At 49.6% G+C, this 19,509-nt stretch overlaps 1 protein-coding gene across 2 annotated transcripts; it reads right to left on the reverse strand.

Annotated features, from left to right (window-relative positions):
• Nucleotides 1-3,590: 3,590 nt before the first annotated feature.
• LOC116954257 (uncharacterized) lies at nucleotides 3,591-19,261 on the reverse strand. Of its 2 annotated transcripts, XR_012929615.1 has the most exons (5): nucleotides 19,025-19,261; nucleotides 15,619-16,656; nucleotides 14,701-14,839; nucleotides 7,202-8,655; nucleotides 3,591-7,164 (listed from the first exon to the last, which is right to left on the reverse strand). XR_012929615.1 is itself a non-coding variant. In XM_032974839.2 (4 exons), exons 2-4 carry the CDS (start codon nucleotides 15,749-15,751, stop codon nucleotides 8,319-8,321), a joined length of 609 nt encoding a protein of 202 aa, XP_032830730.2. In that variant the 5' UTR covers nucleotides 15,752-16,656; nucleotides 19,025-19,261; the 3' UTR covers nucleotides 3,591-8,318. The 2 variants fall into 2 exon arrangements, 1 of the variants encoding a protein (XP_032830730.2); XM_032974839.2 differs by having other exon boundaries at nucleotides 3,591-8,655.
• Nucleotides 19,262-19,509: the final 248 nt, after the last annotated feature.

The raw sequence follows: 19,509 nt of genomic DNA on the forward strand, positions 1-19,509 counted from the left end.
AATATCCCCCGTGTAGCCTTAACAGACTGTAGGGGCAAGCTCCTGGCGCAATAGAACTCCCATGACCCCTCTACGCGCGCGGTTAAAATAACGCATCGGGCTTCTCCGTAAATGTCGTGCGTGCGTGCGGGAAATACACCCCGTCTTCAATTAGCGTCCGGAATTAGCACGGTTTATCCACGTACAGCAGCAACCTGTCTGTGAGAACACACGGCAACAGTGGCAACAGTAGGCAGTGGAGGGCTACAGTGTGCTGATGATTCCTAAAACATAACGAACACGTTTTTTTGTTCCAGTTGTCCCATTGCTGCTGCTGCTGCTGATGTCCAAAATGATATGGCCACATTTCGGCCCTTTGGAGTTGGTGGCCTGAACAAGGCTGAATACGCAGTTCTACTGAACAAGCCTCGTGGTCAATTCAGCAACCACACTCCCATCGCCCAAGACACGACCAGAGTGGGCACCCAGTGAACCCCCAGCGATATTTATCTGACCCTTACAGTGAGGGTAAAAAAGTATGTGATCACCTGCTGATTTTGTGCGTTTGCCCACTGACAAAGAAATGATCAGTCTATAATTTTAATGGTAGGTTTATTTGAACAGTGAGAGACAGAATAACACCCACCCACCCCCTCGTGTGCCGTGTCGGCCTGCATAGGTGCTCGCTGACAGCTGTTAAGGCTATACGGGGGATCTTTGTCTTTGTTAGATATGGGTCTTGGTTCAATACAAAAAGACAGCGTAATATATACAGTAACAAAATGAGAATTCGCGTCGTGAAGAATATATCAGACAAACATCTCTGCTCCTTCGCGTAGGTCGAATGTATGTAGGACTTTTTTTATTTTATTTGTATGAAAGAGACATCTTGTGTGCTTATTAATTTTGACATTTACAGTGAGGAAAAAAAGTATTTGATCCCCTGCTGATTTTGTACGTTTGCCCACTGACAAAGAAATGATCAGTCTATCATTTCAATGGTAGGTTTATTTGAACAGTGAGAGACAGAATAACAACAACAAAATCCAGAAAAACGCATGTCAAAAATGCTATAAATTGATTTGCATTTTAATGAGGGAAATAAGTATTTGACCCCTCTGCAAAACATGACTTAGTACTTGGTGGCAAAACCCTTGTTGGCAATCACAGAGGTCAGACGTTTCTTGTAGTTGGCCACCGGGTTTGCACACATCTCAGGAGGGATTTTGTCCCACTCCTCTTTGCAGATTTTCTCCAAGTCATTAAGGTTTCGAGGCTGACGTTTGGCAACTCGAACCTTCAGCTCCCTCCACAGATTTTCTATGGAATTAAGGTCTGGAGACTGGCTAGGCTACTCTAGGACTTTAATGTGCTTCCTCTTTAGCCACTCCTTTGTTGCTTTAGCCGTGTGTTTTGGGTCAGTGTCATGCTGGAATACCCATCCACGACCCATTTTCAATGCCCTGGCTGAGGGAAGGAGGTTCTCACCCAAGATTTGACGGTACATGGCCCCGTCCATCGTCCCTTTGATGCGGTGAAGTTGTCCTGTCCCCTTAGCAGAAAAACACTCCCAAAGCATAACGTTTCCACCTCCATGTTTGACGGTGGGGATGGTGTTCTTGGGGTCATAGGCAGCATTCCTCCTCTTCCAAACACGGCGAGTTGAGTTGATACCAAAGAGCTCCATTTTGGCCTCATCTGACCACAACACTTTCACCCAGTTGTCCTCTGAATCATTCAGATGTTCATTGGCAAACTTCAGACGGGCATGTATATGTGCTTTCTTGAGCAGGGGGACTTTGCGGGCGCTGCAGGATTTCAGTCCTTCACGGCGTAGTGTGTTACCAATTGTTTTCTTGGTGATTATGATCCCAGCTGCCTTGAGATCATTAACAAGATCCTCCCGTGTAGTTCTGGGCTGATTCCTCACCGTTTCATGATCATTGCAACTCCACGAGGTGAGATCTTGCATGGAGCCCCAGGCCGAGGGAGATTGACAGTTCTTTTGTGTTTCTTCTTTTTGCGAATAATCGCACCAACTGTTGTCACCTTCTCACCAAGCTGCTTGGCAATGGTCTTGTAGCCCATTCCAGCCTTGTGTAGGTCTACAATCTTGTCCCTGACATCCTTGGAGAGCTCTTTTGTCTTGGACATGGTGGAGAGTTTGGAATCTGATTGATTGATTGCTTCTGTGGACAGGTGTCTTTTACACAGGTGTAGAGGAGTAAAATGGGGACGTGACGTCACGTGTGCCGTCCAGTGCGATGACGTCACGGAACGTGGCATCATGCGCGCTGGGCGGCTTGATGACGTCATGTCTCGTCTAGTATTTAAGGGGGACCCCGTGACGAAAGCGGGGTCACTGTGGAAACGGTGGAGCGAGAAGGGTGGAGAGGAAACCAGGGGTAGAGAGGGATCGACGAGAGTCAGGAGTGAAGCTGGTGGTAGCCGTAGGAGGTGCTGCTCTTCCCGGTCGGTGGGGTTGGCGAGTTCCCCCATCCGACTCGAGGGAGAGAGACCGGAGCTAGCCGGGCTGGACCAGGACTTAGTGTAGGAGCCCTAACCCCTGGGAAGTTGTCCCACCCTTTGTGCTATTGTAATACACTTAATAAACCTTTGGCGAAAGCCCTTACCTTCAAGCCGTCTCCGAGTCGCCGTCGGGAACTCCTCAATACAGGTAACAAGCTGAGATTAGGAGCACTCCCTTTAAGAGTGTGCTCCTAATCTCAGCTCGTTACCTGTATAAAAGACACCTGGGAGCCAGAAATATTTCTGATTGAGAGGGGGTTCAAATACTTATTTCCCTCATAAAAATGCAAATCAATTTATAACATTTTTGACATGCGTTTTTCTGGATTTTGTTGTTGTTATTCTGTCTCTCACTGTTCAAATAAACCTACCATTAAAATTATAGACTGATCATTTCTTTGTCAGTGGGCAAACGTACAAAATCAGCAGGAGATCAAATACGTTGTTCCCTCACTGTAAATGTCAAAATTAATAAGCACACAAGATGTCTCTTTCATACAAATAAAATAAAAAGTCCTACATACGTTCGACATACGCGAAGGAGCGGAGATGTTTGTCTGATATATTCTTCACGACGCGAATTCTCATTTTGTTACTGTATATATTACGCTGTCATTTTGTGTTGAACCAAGACCCATATCTAACAAAGACAAAGATCCCCCGTATAGCCTTAACAGCTGTCAGCGAGCACCTATGCAGGCCGACACGGCACACGAGGGGGTGGGTGGTCAGCACTACGCCCGGCCGCCTTTGTCTCCCCAGAGACGATGTTTCCACACCGCACCAGGTACTCATTTGAGGCTGAGTCGACCTAGGGGATGCCCAGGATCGGTTCAGTGAATCATCAATGGTGTTGACCGTGAGCGGGAATCGAACCCGGGTCACCAGGTTCGTCGCGCAGCGCGCTAACCACTACGCTACCGCTCCCCACATCTAACACACACACACAGAGGTGTCCTTGCCTATAAACATCTGTGCAAGTTCATCATTGTTTCAGCCAAGCCTTACTCTTGCTGAATGTCGAACCGGTCCACAGTTTTGCTTTGTAATGAACCAATGCTGCCGAAATTACACACTCTGGGTTGTGTAAAGAATACTTTTATTTTTGCTTTACGTGGAGGAACATAGATATACAGTACAATATATATTTGAAGGAGATGCATAGTCAGCTAGGCAACGTTATTACTTCCATACACTCTGGGTAAATGTCAAGACAATATGCCATGCATGCCAGATTAGAACATCACTCTGTACACATGCAACAGCCCATTCTGTCAATACACTCGCCTCTCCCCCCACACACACGCCGACAGATCTACCACCCGTTGCACGCAAGCTCCGTGTCAACCAGCCGGGTGGAACGAACGGATCTGTTGATGCAGCCACACTCGCCGCCGGCTCTGTTGCCCGCAACTGTTGTGCATTTCCCGGGGGGGGGGGCCTGTAGCGTCGCCCCGTGGTCCGCACGCGCTGATCCAGACTCAAGACAAAAAGGGCCCTGCTGAGCTTGCGAGATCTGATGCGGCCCCGAGGGGTGGAGGGCTGGCGGGGGGAGGAGGTGGTGGTGTGGTGGGGGGTAACGAGGGGGGGGGTAACGAGGGGGGGGTAACGAGGGGGGGTAACGGGGGGGGGGGGGTAACGGGCGCGTTGCCGGACGATTTTGGTCGATTGCCAACGAGACCGCGATTGTTAACACTTACCCCCCCCCGCGCGTCGCCAATATCGAGGGAATTCCCCTGTACATGAAAATCAGCCACGTGTTTACTACGTGTTAACTACTGGGGGGGGGGGGGGGACACACACTATATATGTCTCTATATACATCGCGTGGGTTACATCGATTCAACGCACGACACGACACGCACATGCTTGAACGCGTCACCTACACGAGGAGCTAACACACTGGGAATCACCGCAGAACCAAACGCCTAGTCTATAATACCCTACCAAAGGGCTTCACCTGTGATACAGCCAAAGCCTATCGGAACCACACAACTCCACTGTTGCGTCTAGCGGTGGCTGCGGTGTCGGCGCTGACGGAACGTTCTGTGTGTGGGTTTCTCTCTCGCCGTGGGTGTGGGAGGCTGATGCGGGGATTGGGTCGTGGTGTCTAGCTGGCACAGTATAGCGGGGTGGTGCAGATGGTTTAATGCGTCGTGGGAGGCTTTCGCGACCAATATAATCCATAATAGAGGGGGGGTTTTTGGGGTTAGATGGCGTAAATATACAGGGTGTTTTCAAAAAGATGGACTCAGTTTCAAAGCGGTAGATTTCACGTTGGCAACATGTTACAATTACACAAAAAGTTACAAGCGGTTTAATGAGTTATCAAGTTTACTTTTTTTTTGGCCCCGCCCTTTCAAATTATAAAAAGTTTCATTCATGGGCAGTTCGTGGTTGCAGAGATATAGCGATTTCAAATCGGGTCCATCCTTTTGAAACACCCTGTATACATGTGTCGGGTGGTGGCGGGTTTTAACGACACATTTAAATATTTATGCGATCTAACCCCAAAAAAAACTCTTATGGGTGCAGCTGATGGTGTGCATCTTCCGGTCATCTCACTCAGCCAGCCCATTGCACCACCTTGGTCTGTCCCGAGACCTCCTGCCAACAGCGAGCCCTTCGACACTTCACGTGGGCCTCAAAAAGTGCACCTAGCCTGGCACACGGGCCGTGGTGACGTCACCGTCCGCACGGGGCATTGGTGTCTAGGGAGGAGGGTGGGGGCGCCTGTAGCCCCCCGCAACTGTTGTTCAATAGAGGAAGGCGTCGGTGGATCACAGCGTTCTTCACTCATTCTCAGAGGGTCTCGTCCGATAAGACGTCGTGGATGTGTGCGTGAGGGTCCTGCCACACGCCCCGAACCACTGCGGGGTTTGACAGGAGCACCATGATGATGATGAGGGGGGTGGCTTCACTCTTTGTGTACTGTCGTCATCATCGTCGTCGTCATCATCATCATCATCACCTGGCAGTTGCGATTGAGTGTGCAGGCGGTGCAACTGCACCGAGGCCCCAGCGGGTTGGGAGGGTTCCAGGCAATTGGTCTAAGAAGGTGGTGGGTGGGGAGGTGAGCGGGGGGGGAGAGTAGGGGGAGGGGTGGTGGCATTCCATTCCTTTAACCGAGGTTCATGCCAGCCACGCCACTACACTCCGCACATGCTGTCCCACCACCTAATCCCCCCTAAGTTAACATTTCAAATAACAGAAGCTGCTTGCTCCGTCCGGCAACCCCCCGATAGCAAACTCTGCACCGCTCGCCTGCTCGCGAGGTGCAGGAGACGGGGTTGGGGGCAGGGGGAGGGGGGGGGATCCTTCTGTTAGGCGTGACCCCAAAAGAAGGGGGACTCGCTGAACGGGAGATCTGCCAAGATGTAGTGAAATATAAGACGTTCTAATCACGTGCGTCGTGAAGGAAGGATGCGTTAAACAAACATTGTGCGCGCGTCCTCCGTGCATTTTCGACAAAAGGATTTTTAAAAACCACCCCCATCAACAGTTCCTGTAGAACTGCATCGCGGGTTCCCCCTCGTCTCAGAGGTCACCGCCAATAAACATTCTGAGCGAAGGTGAGCGACTGAGCGCAGCTGAAATCAGTGAGACGCGGCATCACGGAGACAACCAGTGACTGCTTTTTCGTAAACCCCCCTACCACCCTCTTTTTAGAACTCATCAGCACGGTATCGTCACCACTGCTGGAAAGTCTGCCTCTGACGTGACCAATCTTCGATACGCGGAGTTGCCGACGACATCAATCCACACATTGGGGCCCCGTTCTCAGGCCCGCAAGTCGCGAGACACGCGTTTGGAAACGTGTGCCCCACGCGGCCTGTAACATCGCCACTGGGTGAGACAAAGGCGGCCGGGGATTGGGGGTGGGGGGGGTGAGGTGGGGTGCTGGCCACCCCATCTGCTCCTCGTGTGCCATCTTTCCGGCCTCCCGTAGTACAGGGCAGCTGCTACTCACCAAGAGCACTTGCCCCCCCTAAGATCTGTTAAGGCTATAGGGGGGATCTTTGTCTGTGTCTGTGTGTGTAGCGGTGGTGTAGCGGTTAGCGCTACGCTAGCGCTGCGAACCCGGCGAGCCGAGTTCGATTCTCGCTCACGGCCAACACCGGTGAGGATTAGCTGAACCGGTGCTGACCCTTACCCCTAGGTCGACTCAGCCTCAAACGTGTACCCGGTGAGGTGTGTAAAGTTTAAAAAAAACATCGCCACTGGCTACCCACCTCCTGTGCTGTGCCGGCTTTTCATAGCTGCTACTCGCCAACAGCACTTGCCCCCACCCCCCAACAGTCTGTTAAGGCTATACGGGGGATCTTTGTCTTTGTTTTGTCAGTGACCAATGACCTAGCAAGTGGCTCCTGCCCACGGTGTTCCCCATCAGCTGAGCTCGCACGCACAGGACGCGTGCGAGACGATCGTGGTCTATATTCATCCCGCGGGACACGGGAGTGAGAGAGAGATAAAATTGTGGGGATGCTGCTGCTGATGATGATAATTATACATTGGCCGATCTCTCACCCACTTGCCGGGAACACGCTTACAGGCAGGGGCGAGGGTGGTGGTGGTGGTGAAGGGGGAATCTCACCCCTGAACCCGTGAGCTCCAGACGTCGAGAGAGTTGCTTTTGGGGGAAGCGCGGATCGTAGCCTGCCGGTGATGATTTGGGGGAAGCGCGGACCGTAGCCTGCGGGTGATGATTGCACGGTGACCGCGTGTCTGGTTGTGTCCGTCGGTCCGAGAGAGCGGTGGTGCAGCGGTTAGCGCTACGAACCCGGCGTCCCGGGTTCGATTCCCGCTCACGGCCAACGCCGGTGACGATTATTTGAACCGGTCCTGGGCCTCCCCTAGGTCGACTCAGCCTCAAATTAGTACCTGGTGCGGTGTGTAAACATCGCCACTAGGGAGACAAAGGCGGTCGGGCGTGGTGCTGGCTACCCACCCCTTCGTGTGCCGTTCCGGCCTTCCATAGGTGCTCGATAACAGCACTTGCCCCTACAGTCTGATACAGGCTATATGGGGGATCTTTGTCTTTTTTGTGTGCGTGTAGTGGTGTGTAGTGGTGAGTGCAAGTGTAGTGGTGAGTGTGTGTGTAGTGGTGTATGTAGTGGTAAGTGTGTAGGGGAGTGTGTGTAGTGATGAGTGTGTGTGTGTAGTGGTGAGTGTGTGTATAGTGGTGAGTGTGTAGTAGTGAGTGTGTGTGTAGTGGTGAGTGAGTGTGTGTAGTGGTGAGTGAGTGTGTGTAGTGGTGTGTAGTGGTGAGTGAGTGTAGTGGTGTGTGTAGTGTGTGTAGTGGTAAGTGTGTACTAGTGAGTGTGTATCCCACTAGTGCAGTTGCTTAGGGGGGGGGGGGGCTGGGGGGGGGGGTGTGAGGAGCACTATCACCGATAAGACATCAGCAGTGTGTGAGTGTGGCGCCACCCATCATTTTGAAACCATTGGGGGTTTGACAGCAGCACGGCAACGCTGATGATGATGGTGATGATGATGGTGATGATGATGGTGATGGTGGTGATGATGATGGTGGTGATGATGATGGTGGTGATGATGATGGTGATGATGATGGTGATGATGGTGGTGGTGATGATGATGATGATGGTGGAGGTTGTCAGCGTTGTGTTTTGTATCGGGGCGCCGCACGGCCAAGGGGCCGCGCTAAAGGCCCCCAGGGACCACACGTGGCTCTTGGGGGCCTTGCAATGAAGAACGCCGCCCTATACAATCCATCCATCCTCTCCGCCCTTCCCTCGCTGCATCCGTCCGTCCGTCCGTCAGTCCGTCCGTCTGTCACGCGCGCCACCCTCTCAGAAGTTGAACGCGCGCCCGCACGGCTGGTGCAGCGCCGACAGCGCCACTCTCTGCCGAGCCCGACTTCCCCTCCTCCTCTGCTGCTGCTGATGGTGCTGATGGTGGTGCTGCTGGTGGTGCTGATGGTGGTGGTGCTGCTGGTGGTGCTGCTGGTAGCGCCTAGGTAGCAGCTGAGGCGGTGGCCCCAACGTGAGCACGTGGCCTCGCTGCTGCTGCTGCTGCCAGCGCCGTCGCAGATGCTGGCCAGCCTCCTCGTCGTCATTGTTGTTGTTGTCGGAGGAGGCGGTGGGAAAGATGGGGACGATTGTGGGGGTCGGGTGGGCTCTGGATCGGCTGGGGGTGGGGGTGGGGGGAGTTGAGAGTTACGCGGTGATAATTCGGGCGAGTGACGATTTAATCTGAATATTTATTGAGAGGAATCCGATGAGCTGTGAAGCTCTTCCCCCCCTCCCCCGCCACAGATGCCCAGCAGGGGCGCGCCAGTAAGTTGCGATAACAAACAATAGATAGGAGGGCAAATGAGAGAAAAGATAAGCGAGTTACAATTGATAGGTGCAATTTTTATTTAAAGCTTTCGTGACTGCAGCGATTCATATTCTTGTTCTTTGGGTAAAGTCATCACGTAGAAGGGAAACAATAAATGAATAAAACAATAAAATTCTCACGACGTTTCGACTGCAACACAGGCAATCATTGATGACGATTGCTTGTGTTGCAGTCGAAACGTCGCGAGAATTTTATTGTTTTAATTTTTTTATTTCTTATTTTATTGTTTCCCTTCTACGTGGTGACTTTACCGAAAGAACCGAGAATATTATGGGTGCATATCAAGTATCTTAGCATGAAGACCATCAGCGGCCTCGCTAATGCAGACTCGATGCTCACAACAGGTGCCTGTGTTGCGAGAGGCTGCATCAGCCACGCGTCTAACTCGCTTCCGTCAAATGGTGTGCGACCAAGTCTCCGATCCACCAATGGGATAGGTGAGTTAACAACACAAACACAAACGAACGGGTCCGCCGATTGTAAACTCCCACCTCCCTCCACCCCGGTGGCACGCCGCTTCTTAGGGGCCGTCCATAAATGACGTCACGCGATTTGGGACGATATTTGACCCCCCCCCTCGTCACACGGCGTCACAAAAAGTCAGACCCCCCCCCCTCAAATATGACGTCACAAAGCTCTGCCCCCCCCCCCAAAAAAATATATAAAACGTGCTTCAAATCGCTTTAAACTATTGTCATTGTAGTGCGTATTTAATGTGGCGCTGCACTCTGATGTTGTAGGAGAAAACATTTATTTAAAAAATATATTTAATTAAGTAGAACGTGTTCTACTTAAGCACGTACACCAAGCTCTTAAGGCTAATGGTTATTCCGACTACACAATCCGCAAAGCTATCACTCCAACAATGAAGAAGGACCCTCTTGAGGAGCCTTTCAAAACCATCACTTTACCCTACATTGCGGGGATCAGAAAAGAGATCTCCAAAATCTTGAACTAACACAAGATCCAGGTCTGATTCAATAAATTACATAAAATCCGTGATCTGGTTCCGTCTGTAAAAGATGTGATTTCGGACATACAGTACCCTGGCGTCTACAAACTAAGTTGCCTCCGTGGTAGTAGTTACATTGGAGAAACCAAACGACATGTCTCGGACCGCATTCCTGAACACAAAGCAGACCTGAAACACGGTAGGACCAACACCTCGGCCGTGGCAGATCACTGTTATAATTCAGTAGGCTCACATGATATTGACTTCTCCAAGACAGAGGTTCTTTGCAAGCCATCTGGTTACCATGAGAGATTCGTTCATGAGGCTATCCACATATACATATACAAATACAGAGACAATTTCAACCGAGAAGATGGATTCTGGCTTAGCAATCATTGGAAGGAATTGATAAACCATTTCGGGTCTTAATTGATTGATCACGCTTAAGGTGGCTTTCAGACCGCATCCATTATTTTTCGTATCCCCCCTCCTCTTTTCCGAACATAGATGGACTCGTCCATCTGAACAAACTGTCAAATCGCTCTCCGTGGTTTTCACGCCTGATGATGATTGCTTGTGTTGCAGTCGAAACGTCGTAAGAATTTTATTGTTTTATATTTGTATTATTTTATTGATTCCCTTCTACGTGACTATACCGAAAGAACCAAGAATATGAATATTAAACGTGTTGTCTATATTTATTTAAAGTTGCACCTTTTTGATGTGACGTCACATTTCTCACCCCCCCCCCCCGTCACACATCGTCACAAATGTCTGACCACCCCCCCCCCCCAGGTGCGTGACGTCATTTATGGACGGCCCCTTACGCCAACAATAGGCCGGGCCTAATCTGGGCCACGAGGGCCGAAAGATGAACCCCGGACCGTTCTTAAAGCCCTCGGAGCCAACCCCCCACACCTCCCCCCCCTCCCTCCGCCCTGCACTGACGTGTGCCCTGCTCGCTTCTCGCTGCCCTTCGCCACAAAGAACACGACCCTGGGACAGAATTGGACGACGCTTGACCTCTCGCCACGGAACGGCGTGTGCCTTGTATAATGTATATACACACAGGGTAGCACGCGTTAGTGTGTGGGGAGCGGTGGCGCAGCGGTGGGCGCGCTGCGCGACGAACCCGGCGACGCGAGTTCGATTCTCGCTCACGACCAACACTGGTGACGGTTACCTGAACCGGTCGACTCAGCCTCAAATCAGTGGTAGCTGGTGCGCTGTGTGAAACATCTCCACTGTGGGAGACAAAGGCGGCCGGGCGGGGTGCTGGCCACCCACAAACCCCCCTTCGAGTTGTCGTGCCGGCTTTCATCGGTGCTCGCTAACCGCACTTGCCCCCGACATTCTGTTAAGGCTACAAGGGGGACCTTTGTCTTTGCGTTGTGTTTATTTTTCATTCTGCGTCTCAACTTGGCACGTGGCCGCCCCATGTGGCTGTGCGGCGGAGCAGGCGGCTCGCAACGGTCGAGAAGGTTGCGAGAGGTTGACCCGGACCCATCATCCCTCCGTGGTCGATACAAAAAAACAACAACAACAACAACTCTAGGGGCAGAACCACTTTGCGGGGGGAGTCAACAGCGGTCGTTCTATTGAGAGACTCGCCCGCCGCCATAGGAATGTGGAGAGGGCATAGAAGTGAGCAGCATTGGTTCGAGCCTCAACGTTCATCTGTGCGCGCGCACGTGCGGACTTATCTTCCACGTGCGCGCGTGGTGAAGCAATGCGCACGTGGCGTGGTCACGTGACAACTTTATTTGTTCGGTTGTGTCGGGTGGAGGAGGGTGTACGAGACAGCAGCAGGACATTGTGCTCAAGCGATCTGTCCGTAAACCCCCCCCCCCCAACCACCACCACCACCACCAAAGAAAACAATGAATTTGAAAATGTTTGCTGCTCACAGATTGTAATGATACTACAATATTAACAAGGCATTGGCGTAACTAGGGTGGGGGCAAGGGTGGGGGGCCTTGCCCCCCACTCCCCCCTGGTGGCCAAAGCTACGAGTAGGGCCCCCCCCCCCTTTAACAACAACCATAGAGATATCTTTTCAACAACAGTGTCAAAGAACCCAAAACTTTATAATAATTATGATTACATTTATATTGCGCTTTTCATCAATGATCTCGACGCGCTGTACAGGACGCAGCGGCAGGCGCTCAGCACGAAAAATAATTATATTAGAAATATATTTTTCGAGTAATTTACGAAATTCACTAACAGTTTAATAAGCGGAGGCGTATAAATAGGTTTTAAGGCGCATTTTTAAAACAAACAAAAAATGTCCACAGACTCAAGAGATCCCTGGATAGGTCGTGGAAGAGCCGTTCCATAGCCTGGGGGCTACACGGGGGAAGGGACTTAGCGCACCACCACCCCTCCCCCCGTACAGCGTTAAATGTTCGAGACCGTGAGCGTAGCGACGTGGATGTAACTAGGGCAAAGATGAGGCCGCCGTTTATAATTAGCCTCTAGGTGCGAGCGTGCGAGATAACGCAGTTATTGAGGCGGGGGGGGGGCCCTACCTGACCGATGGCCGCACCCCCTAAGCTGATAACGTCGTTACTACAAAGACAAAGAGCCCCCATATAGCCTGCGACAAGACCGCGGGGTGCAAGTGCTGTTAGCGAGGAGCAGCACCTATGAAGGGGGTCCCTGGCACACGGCACACGAGGGGGTGGGTGCCAGCAACCACGCCCGACCGCCTTTGTCATCCCCCAGTGGCGATGTTTACACATTGCTCCACGACCCAGGGGAGGCCCAGGACCGGTTCAACCAAGGGTCATCTGGATAGTCGTCAGCCCGTACGGTTTGACCCGTATTCTTGTCAAGGGAATGTGAGTTGTCAGCTCCATACGGTGCACAGCCGTCCCAACACGTTAATGTCTCATATTCATGGTTCTTTCGGTAAAGCCACGTTGAAGGGAAACAATAAAATAATAAAAAATATAAACATATAAAATAATAAAATTCTCACGACGTTTCGACTGTAACACAAACAGTCATCATCATCATATATTTTATAATTTTATTGTTTCCCTTCAACGTGACTTTACCGAAAGAACCAAGAATATGAATCACTGCAGTCACGAAAGCTTTAAATCAAAACGTAAATGTTTGTATCTGTTTGTTCGTGTTTCTCTCTTGCGATGGGACTTTGTAGGATGAACGTTGAGATGTATAAGGGGTGCCGGATGATCAATAAGGTCTCTGTATTGGTGTGTTATAAGGTAGGGCACTGATAAGGGGTTGACAGGTATGTAGTAGTGTAGTATATAGTAGTGTAGTATATAGAGTAGTGTGTAGTAGTGCAGTGTATAGTGAAGTATAGAATAGTGTAGTGTATAGTAGTGTATAGTGTAGTGTAGTAGTGTAGTGAATAGTAGTGTATAGTAGTGTAGTGTACACTAGTGTATAGTATTGTAGTGTGTAGTATATAGTAGTATAGTGTAGTGTATAGTAGTGCAGTGTATAGTGTAGTGTAGAGTGTAGTGTATAGTAGTGCAGTGTATAGTGTAGTTAGTAGTGCAGTGTATAGTGTAGTGTATAGTAGTGCAGTGTATAGTGTAGTGTATAGTGTAGTGTATAGTAGTAGTGTAGTGTATAGTGTAGTGTATAGTGTAGTGTATATTGTAGTGTGTAGTGTATAGTGTAGTGTAAAGTGTAGTGTAGAGTGTAGTGTATAGTAGTAGTGTAGTGTATAGTGTAGTGTGTAGTGTAGAGTGTAGTGTATAGTAGTAGTGTAGTGTATAGTGTAGTGTATAGTGTAGTGTATAGTGTAGTGTATAGTGTAGTGTAGAGTGTAGTGTATAGTGTAGTGTATAGTAGTGTAGTGTGTAGTGTATAGTGAATAGTGTATAGTGTAGTGTGTAGTGTATAGTGTAGTGTATAGTGTAGTGTGTAGTGTATAGTGTAGTGTATAGTGTAGTGTGTAGTGTATAGTGTAGTGTGTAGTGTATAGTGTAGTGTATAGCGTAGTGTATAGTAGTGTATAGTGTAATGTATAGTGTAGTGTATAGTAGTGTAGTGTATAGTAGTGTATAGTAGTGTATAGTATAGTGTAGTGTATAGTAGTGTATAGTATAGTGTAGTGTGTAGTGTATAGTGTAGTGTATAATGTATAGTGTAGTGTATAGTAGTGTATAGTGTAGTGTAGAGTGTAGTGTATAGTAGTAGTATAGTGTAGTGTATAGTGTAGTGTATAGTGTAGTGTATAGTGTAGTGTGTAGTGTATAGTGTAGTGTAGAGTGTAGTGTATAGTGTAGTGTATAGTGTAGTGTATAGTAGTGTATAGTGTGTAGTGTATAGTGTAGTGTGTAGTGTATAGTGTAGTGTGTAGTGTATAGTGTAGTGTATAGTGTAGTGTATAGTGTAGTGTATAGTGTAGTGTGTAGTGTATAGTGTAGTGTATAGTGTAGTGTATAGTGTAGTGTATAGTGTAGTGTATAGCATAGTGTATAGTAGTGTATAGTGTAATGTATAGTGTAGTTGTGTATAGTGTAGTGTATGGTAGTGTAGTGTATAGTAGTGTATAGTAGTGTAGTGTATAGTAGTGTATAGTGTAGTTTATAGTAGTGTATAGTAGTGTAGAGTGTAGTGTAGTGTATAGTGTAGTGTATAGTGTAGTGTATAGTGTAGTGTGTAGTGTATAGTGTAGTGTATAGTGTAGTGTATAGTGTAGTGTATAGTGTAGTGTATAGTAGTGTATAGTGTAGTGTATAGTAGTGTATAGTTTATAGTGTAGTTTATAGTAGTGTAGTGTATAGTAGTGTAGTGTATAGTGTAGTGTATAGTAGTGTATAGTTTATAGTGTAGTTTATAGTAGTGTAGTGTATAGTGTAGCGTAGCAGCCGTCACTTTGTGACTTCCTTCACCTGATGAGCAGCTCACAGTCGGGCGTCACGAGCCTGAGGCCCGCGTCGCTGCACCACGACGTTCCCAGCCTCTCCAGGGGCCTCTCCTCCTGCCTGGTCGTCTGGGGGTCGCAAGCCACCAACTCGGTCGACTCCACACCTGCGGGGGGATCACACGGAGTTAGCGAGCACCTATTAAGGCGCCTCCCCTCCCTCGCCTCCCCCGCCCCATTGCGCTAACTTGTGTGTGGGGGGTGGGGCAGCGCAAGACCGTGGCTCATGATGGTGAAGATGACTGCGGTTGGGGAAGGATTTGCATCTAGCAGTGGATAGACCACGACTCGCCATGGTCACGTGACGGTGACGACGATGGGGGAAAGGGGACGTCCATAAATGACGTCACGCGATTTTTGACCCCTCCTCCCCCCCTCTTCGTCACACGACGTCACAAAAAGTCAGACCCCACCCCTCAAATATGACGTCACAAAGCTCTGCCACCCCCCACCCCCCCCGCAAAACCATATTTCCATTTAGAAAATAAAACACGCTTCAAATCGCGTTAAACTATTGTCATTGTAGTGCGTATTTAATGTGGCGCTGCACTCTGATGTTGTAGGAGTGTTGTTATAACACAATTAGTGTTGTTATAACAATTCCGTATTTGTTTAAATTTGCGCATTTTGATGTGACGTCACATTTCTCAACCCCCCCCTCCCCCTCGTCACACAAAGTCACAAATGTCTGACACCCCCCCCCCCCCCCGCCTAGGTGCGTGACGTCATTTATGGACGGCCCCAAAGGGCTTTCACCCAGCAGTGGATAGACCACGTCTCACGAGGCACCTTCACCGCCACCACCATCACCGTGGTGATGGCGTGGTGGTTGTTGCGGCGATGGTTGTTGTTGTTGTTGGCGTGCGGGCGTGGAGCAAATTCGCACCTCTCACGAGCTCCAGCACCACCCAGCCGTCCACCTCCTCCTCCAGAGTTCGAACCGGGGTCGGGTCTCGCGAAGAGGCCACGGCAGCCGCGGACGAAGTTCCGAACAGCAGGCTGGACAGCGTGTGGAACATAGCTGCTTGTCTACGTGTCCCCTGTGCTGCTGCTGGTGGTGGTGCTGGTGGTGCTGGTGGTGCTGGTGGTGGTGCTGGTGGTGCTGGTGGTGCTGGTGATAGTGTCTACGTGTCCCCTGTGCTGGTGGTGGTGCTGGTGGTGGTGCTGGTGGTGGTGATGGTGCTGGTGGTGATGGTGCTGGTGGTGATGGTGCTGGTGGTGATGGTGCTGGTGTCTACGTGCAAAGGTGCGGGGTTTTACTCCGTTGCGTGTCCGCTACGAACTCGTCTCGCCTTGACGCTCAAGGTGCACCGAGCCTGGCACTGGCGGTGGCGTCACCGTCACTGAGTAACGGATGTCTGCTGCTGCTGCTGTTTGCTTGTCTTACATCTAAATCTCCGGATTGTAAGACGTTGCTGAAAGGGAGACTCGCTTGGCTAAGTTCGTGCTGGGCGCACTCACGTCCCCTCCCCCCACCGGACGCACAACCAACTCAGCTAACGGATGAATAAGACGCAGACCCACCCCCCTAACCTTTGATATTCCGACACGTACGCACGCACACACACGCGCTTAAAATAATAACCAATCAATTTTACTAATCCGTAATCGTGGCTTAGGAACGCAGACTCAACAAATTGCAGTGGCCGAGTTGAACGTTTGGACGCCGCGAAATTCTCGAGTCGGATTATGAACGACTCACAGATATCACAAACACGGCCCGCTGTGGTGCTGACAGACTGAAATGTGTGGTTTACGTACCCTCGGAGCAACGCAGCAGTAAGATTGTTGTTGTTGTACTCTGTGTGACAATCCAGCAGTAAGATTGCTGTTGCTGTACTGTGTGTTAATGTGACAATGCAGCGAGTTGCAGGCGGTGTGTGCGTGCGTGCGTGTCGTGTCGTCGATGCCTTTCTTTGGAGAGCTGGAGACAGAGAAAGACAAAGATCCCCCGCGTAGCCTTAAACAGACTGTTGGGGCAAGTGCCGTTAGCGAGTAGCAGCGCACGAGGGGGTGGGTGGGTGGCCAGCACCACGCCCGCCCGCCTTTGAATTCCCCAAGTAGCGATGTTTGCACACCGCCACCAGGTATAACATTTACGGCTGAGTCGACCTAGGGGAGGCCCATGACCGGTTCAGATAATCGTCACCGGTGTAGGTGGCCGTGAGCGGGAGTCGAACTTGGACCGGGGGCGGCCACCTGAGTTCGTTTCTGAGACACGGCTAATATCAGTGGCGATTGACCGCAGAACCTGCCCTGCCCACCCCCAACTCCACCCCTCCCCTCCTTCACCAACCCCGAGCTGACCAGCGCGGTGAAGTATGGTTACAACAACAAAAACCTCCAATCACCGACATGACGTGGGGAGACCTTCATCCATTGGTTTATTTAAGTAGATTGCAAACGTAAGCATCGACATCACTCACGTTGTTCTAGCCCTTCTAGAGCATCGCTAGACTATACACCACTCACTCACATTCTGTTATAACCCTACTAGAGCATCGCTAGACTATACACCACTCACGCACATTCTGTTATAACCCTTCTAGATCATCACTAGACTATACACCACTCACTCACATTCTGTTCTAGCCCTTCTAGAGCATCACTAGACTATACACCGCTCACTCACATTCTGTTGTAGTCCTTCTAGAGCATCACTAGACTATACACCACTCACTCACATTCTGTTATAACCATTCTAGAGCATCACTAGACTATACACCACTCACTCACATTCTGTTGTAGTCCTTCTAGAGCATCACTAGACTATACACCACTCACATTCTCTTCTAGCCCTTCTAGAGCATCACTAGACTATACACCACTCACTCACATTCTGTCCAACTCGTCTAGAGCATCACTAGACTATACACCACTCACTCACATTCTGTTATAGCCCTTCTAGAGCATCACTAGACTATACACCACTCACGCACATTATGTTATAACCCTTCTAGATCATCACTAGACTATACATCACTCACTCACATTCTGTTGTAGCCCTTCTAGAGCATCACTAGACTATACACCACTCACCCACATTCTCTTATAACCCTTCTAGAGCATCACTAGACTATACACCACTCACCCACATTCTGTTATAACCCTTCTAGAGCATCACTAGACTATACACCACTCACGCACATTCTGTTATAACTCTTCTAGATCATCACTAGACTATACACCACTCACTCACATTCTGTTGTAGCCCTTCTAGAGCATCACTAGACTATACACCACTCACCCACATTCTGTTATAAGCCTTCTAGAGCATCACTAGACTATACACCACTCACCCACATTCTGTTATAACCCTTCTAGAGCATCACTAGACTATACACCACTCACTCACATTCTGATATAACCCTTCTAGAGCATCACTAGACTATACACCACTCACATTCTGTTCTAGCTCGTCTAGAGCATCACTAGACTATACACCACTCACTCACATTCTGTTGCAGTCCTTCTAGAGCATCACTAGACTATACACCACTCACTCACATTCTGTTCTAGCTCTTCTAGATCATCACTAGACTATACACCACTCACTCACATTCTGTTATAACCCTTCTAGAGCATCACTAGACTATACACCACTCACTCACATTCTGTTGTAGTCCTTCTAGAGCATCACTAGACTATACACCACTCACATTCTCTTCTAGCCCTTCTAGAGCATCACTAGACTATACACCACTCACTCACATTCTGTTATAACCCTTCTAGAGCATCACTAGACTATACACCATTCACTCACATTCTGTTATAACCCTTCTAGAGCATCACGAGACTATACACCACTCACTCACATTCTGTTATAACCCTTCTAGAGCATCACTAGACTATACACCACTCACTCACATTCTGTTATAACCCTTCTAGAGCATCACTAGACTATACACCACTCACTCACATTCTGTTATAACCCTTCTAGAGCATCACTAGACTATACACCACTCACTCACATTATGTTCTAGCTCGTCTAGAACATCACTAGACTATACACCACTCACTCACACACACGCAGTGACACACACATACACACACACATACGCACACACATACACATACCGACACACAACAACTGCCAATTGCCACTGAGCGGCGGTGATGTCACCACGGCGCTTGTGCCAGGCTATGTGCACGTTGAGGCCACAGATCCACACACACAGACAGAGAGACACACACAGATACACACAAACAGAGACACACACAGATACACACACAGACAGAGACACACACACAGATACACACAGACAGAGACACACATACACGCGTACACTCACCCAAAAGCCAGCTTCTCCCTTCAGCCGTTGTGAATTCAACACAAATCAATGCAGTCTATGTGACAGTACTTTTTACGCTGTCACTCAGCCTATCGCCCTTGACAGCGACGTTAAAAGCATTAATCGTAATTACAATGCCGCATATATATTTTGATTGACAGGCAACTGGACTGGTTGTATCCGTGGTGTGTGTGCCGAGTTAGGTAGCCCTATATATATGTGTGTGGGTGTTTCTGTGTGTCTGTGTGGGCGCGTGTGTGTGTGTCAGTGCTGAATATCATTTTCCATCCACCCACAGCCCCTCCCCTCCGCCACGAGGCCCCCCACAACCATCCCCCCCGGTCTTGTTTGGGTGAACAGCTGATTTTGCTGTGACGTCACCCACGTTGAAATTCTGTCCAATGGTCACAGAGGCGAGGCAGCGGGGGGTGGGGGGGCAAAATAAATAAATAAAACCATTCCCGGGGGAGGGGGGGGGTAAATAA

Source organism: Petromyzon marinus, chromosome 54 (genome assembly GCF_048934315.1).
Source record: "Petromyzon marinus isolate PM22_M1 ecotype Great Lakes invasive population chromosome 54, UKy_Petmar_22M1.pri1.0, whole genome shotgun sequence".
NCBI classification, from domain to species: domain Eukaryota; kingdom Metazoa; phylum Chordata; class Hyperoartia; order Petromyzontiformes; family Petromyzontidae; genus Petromyzon; species Petromyzon marinus.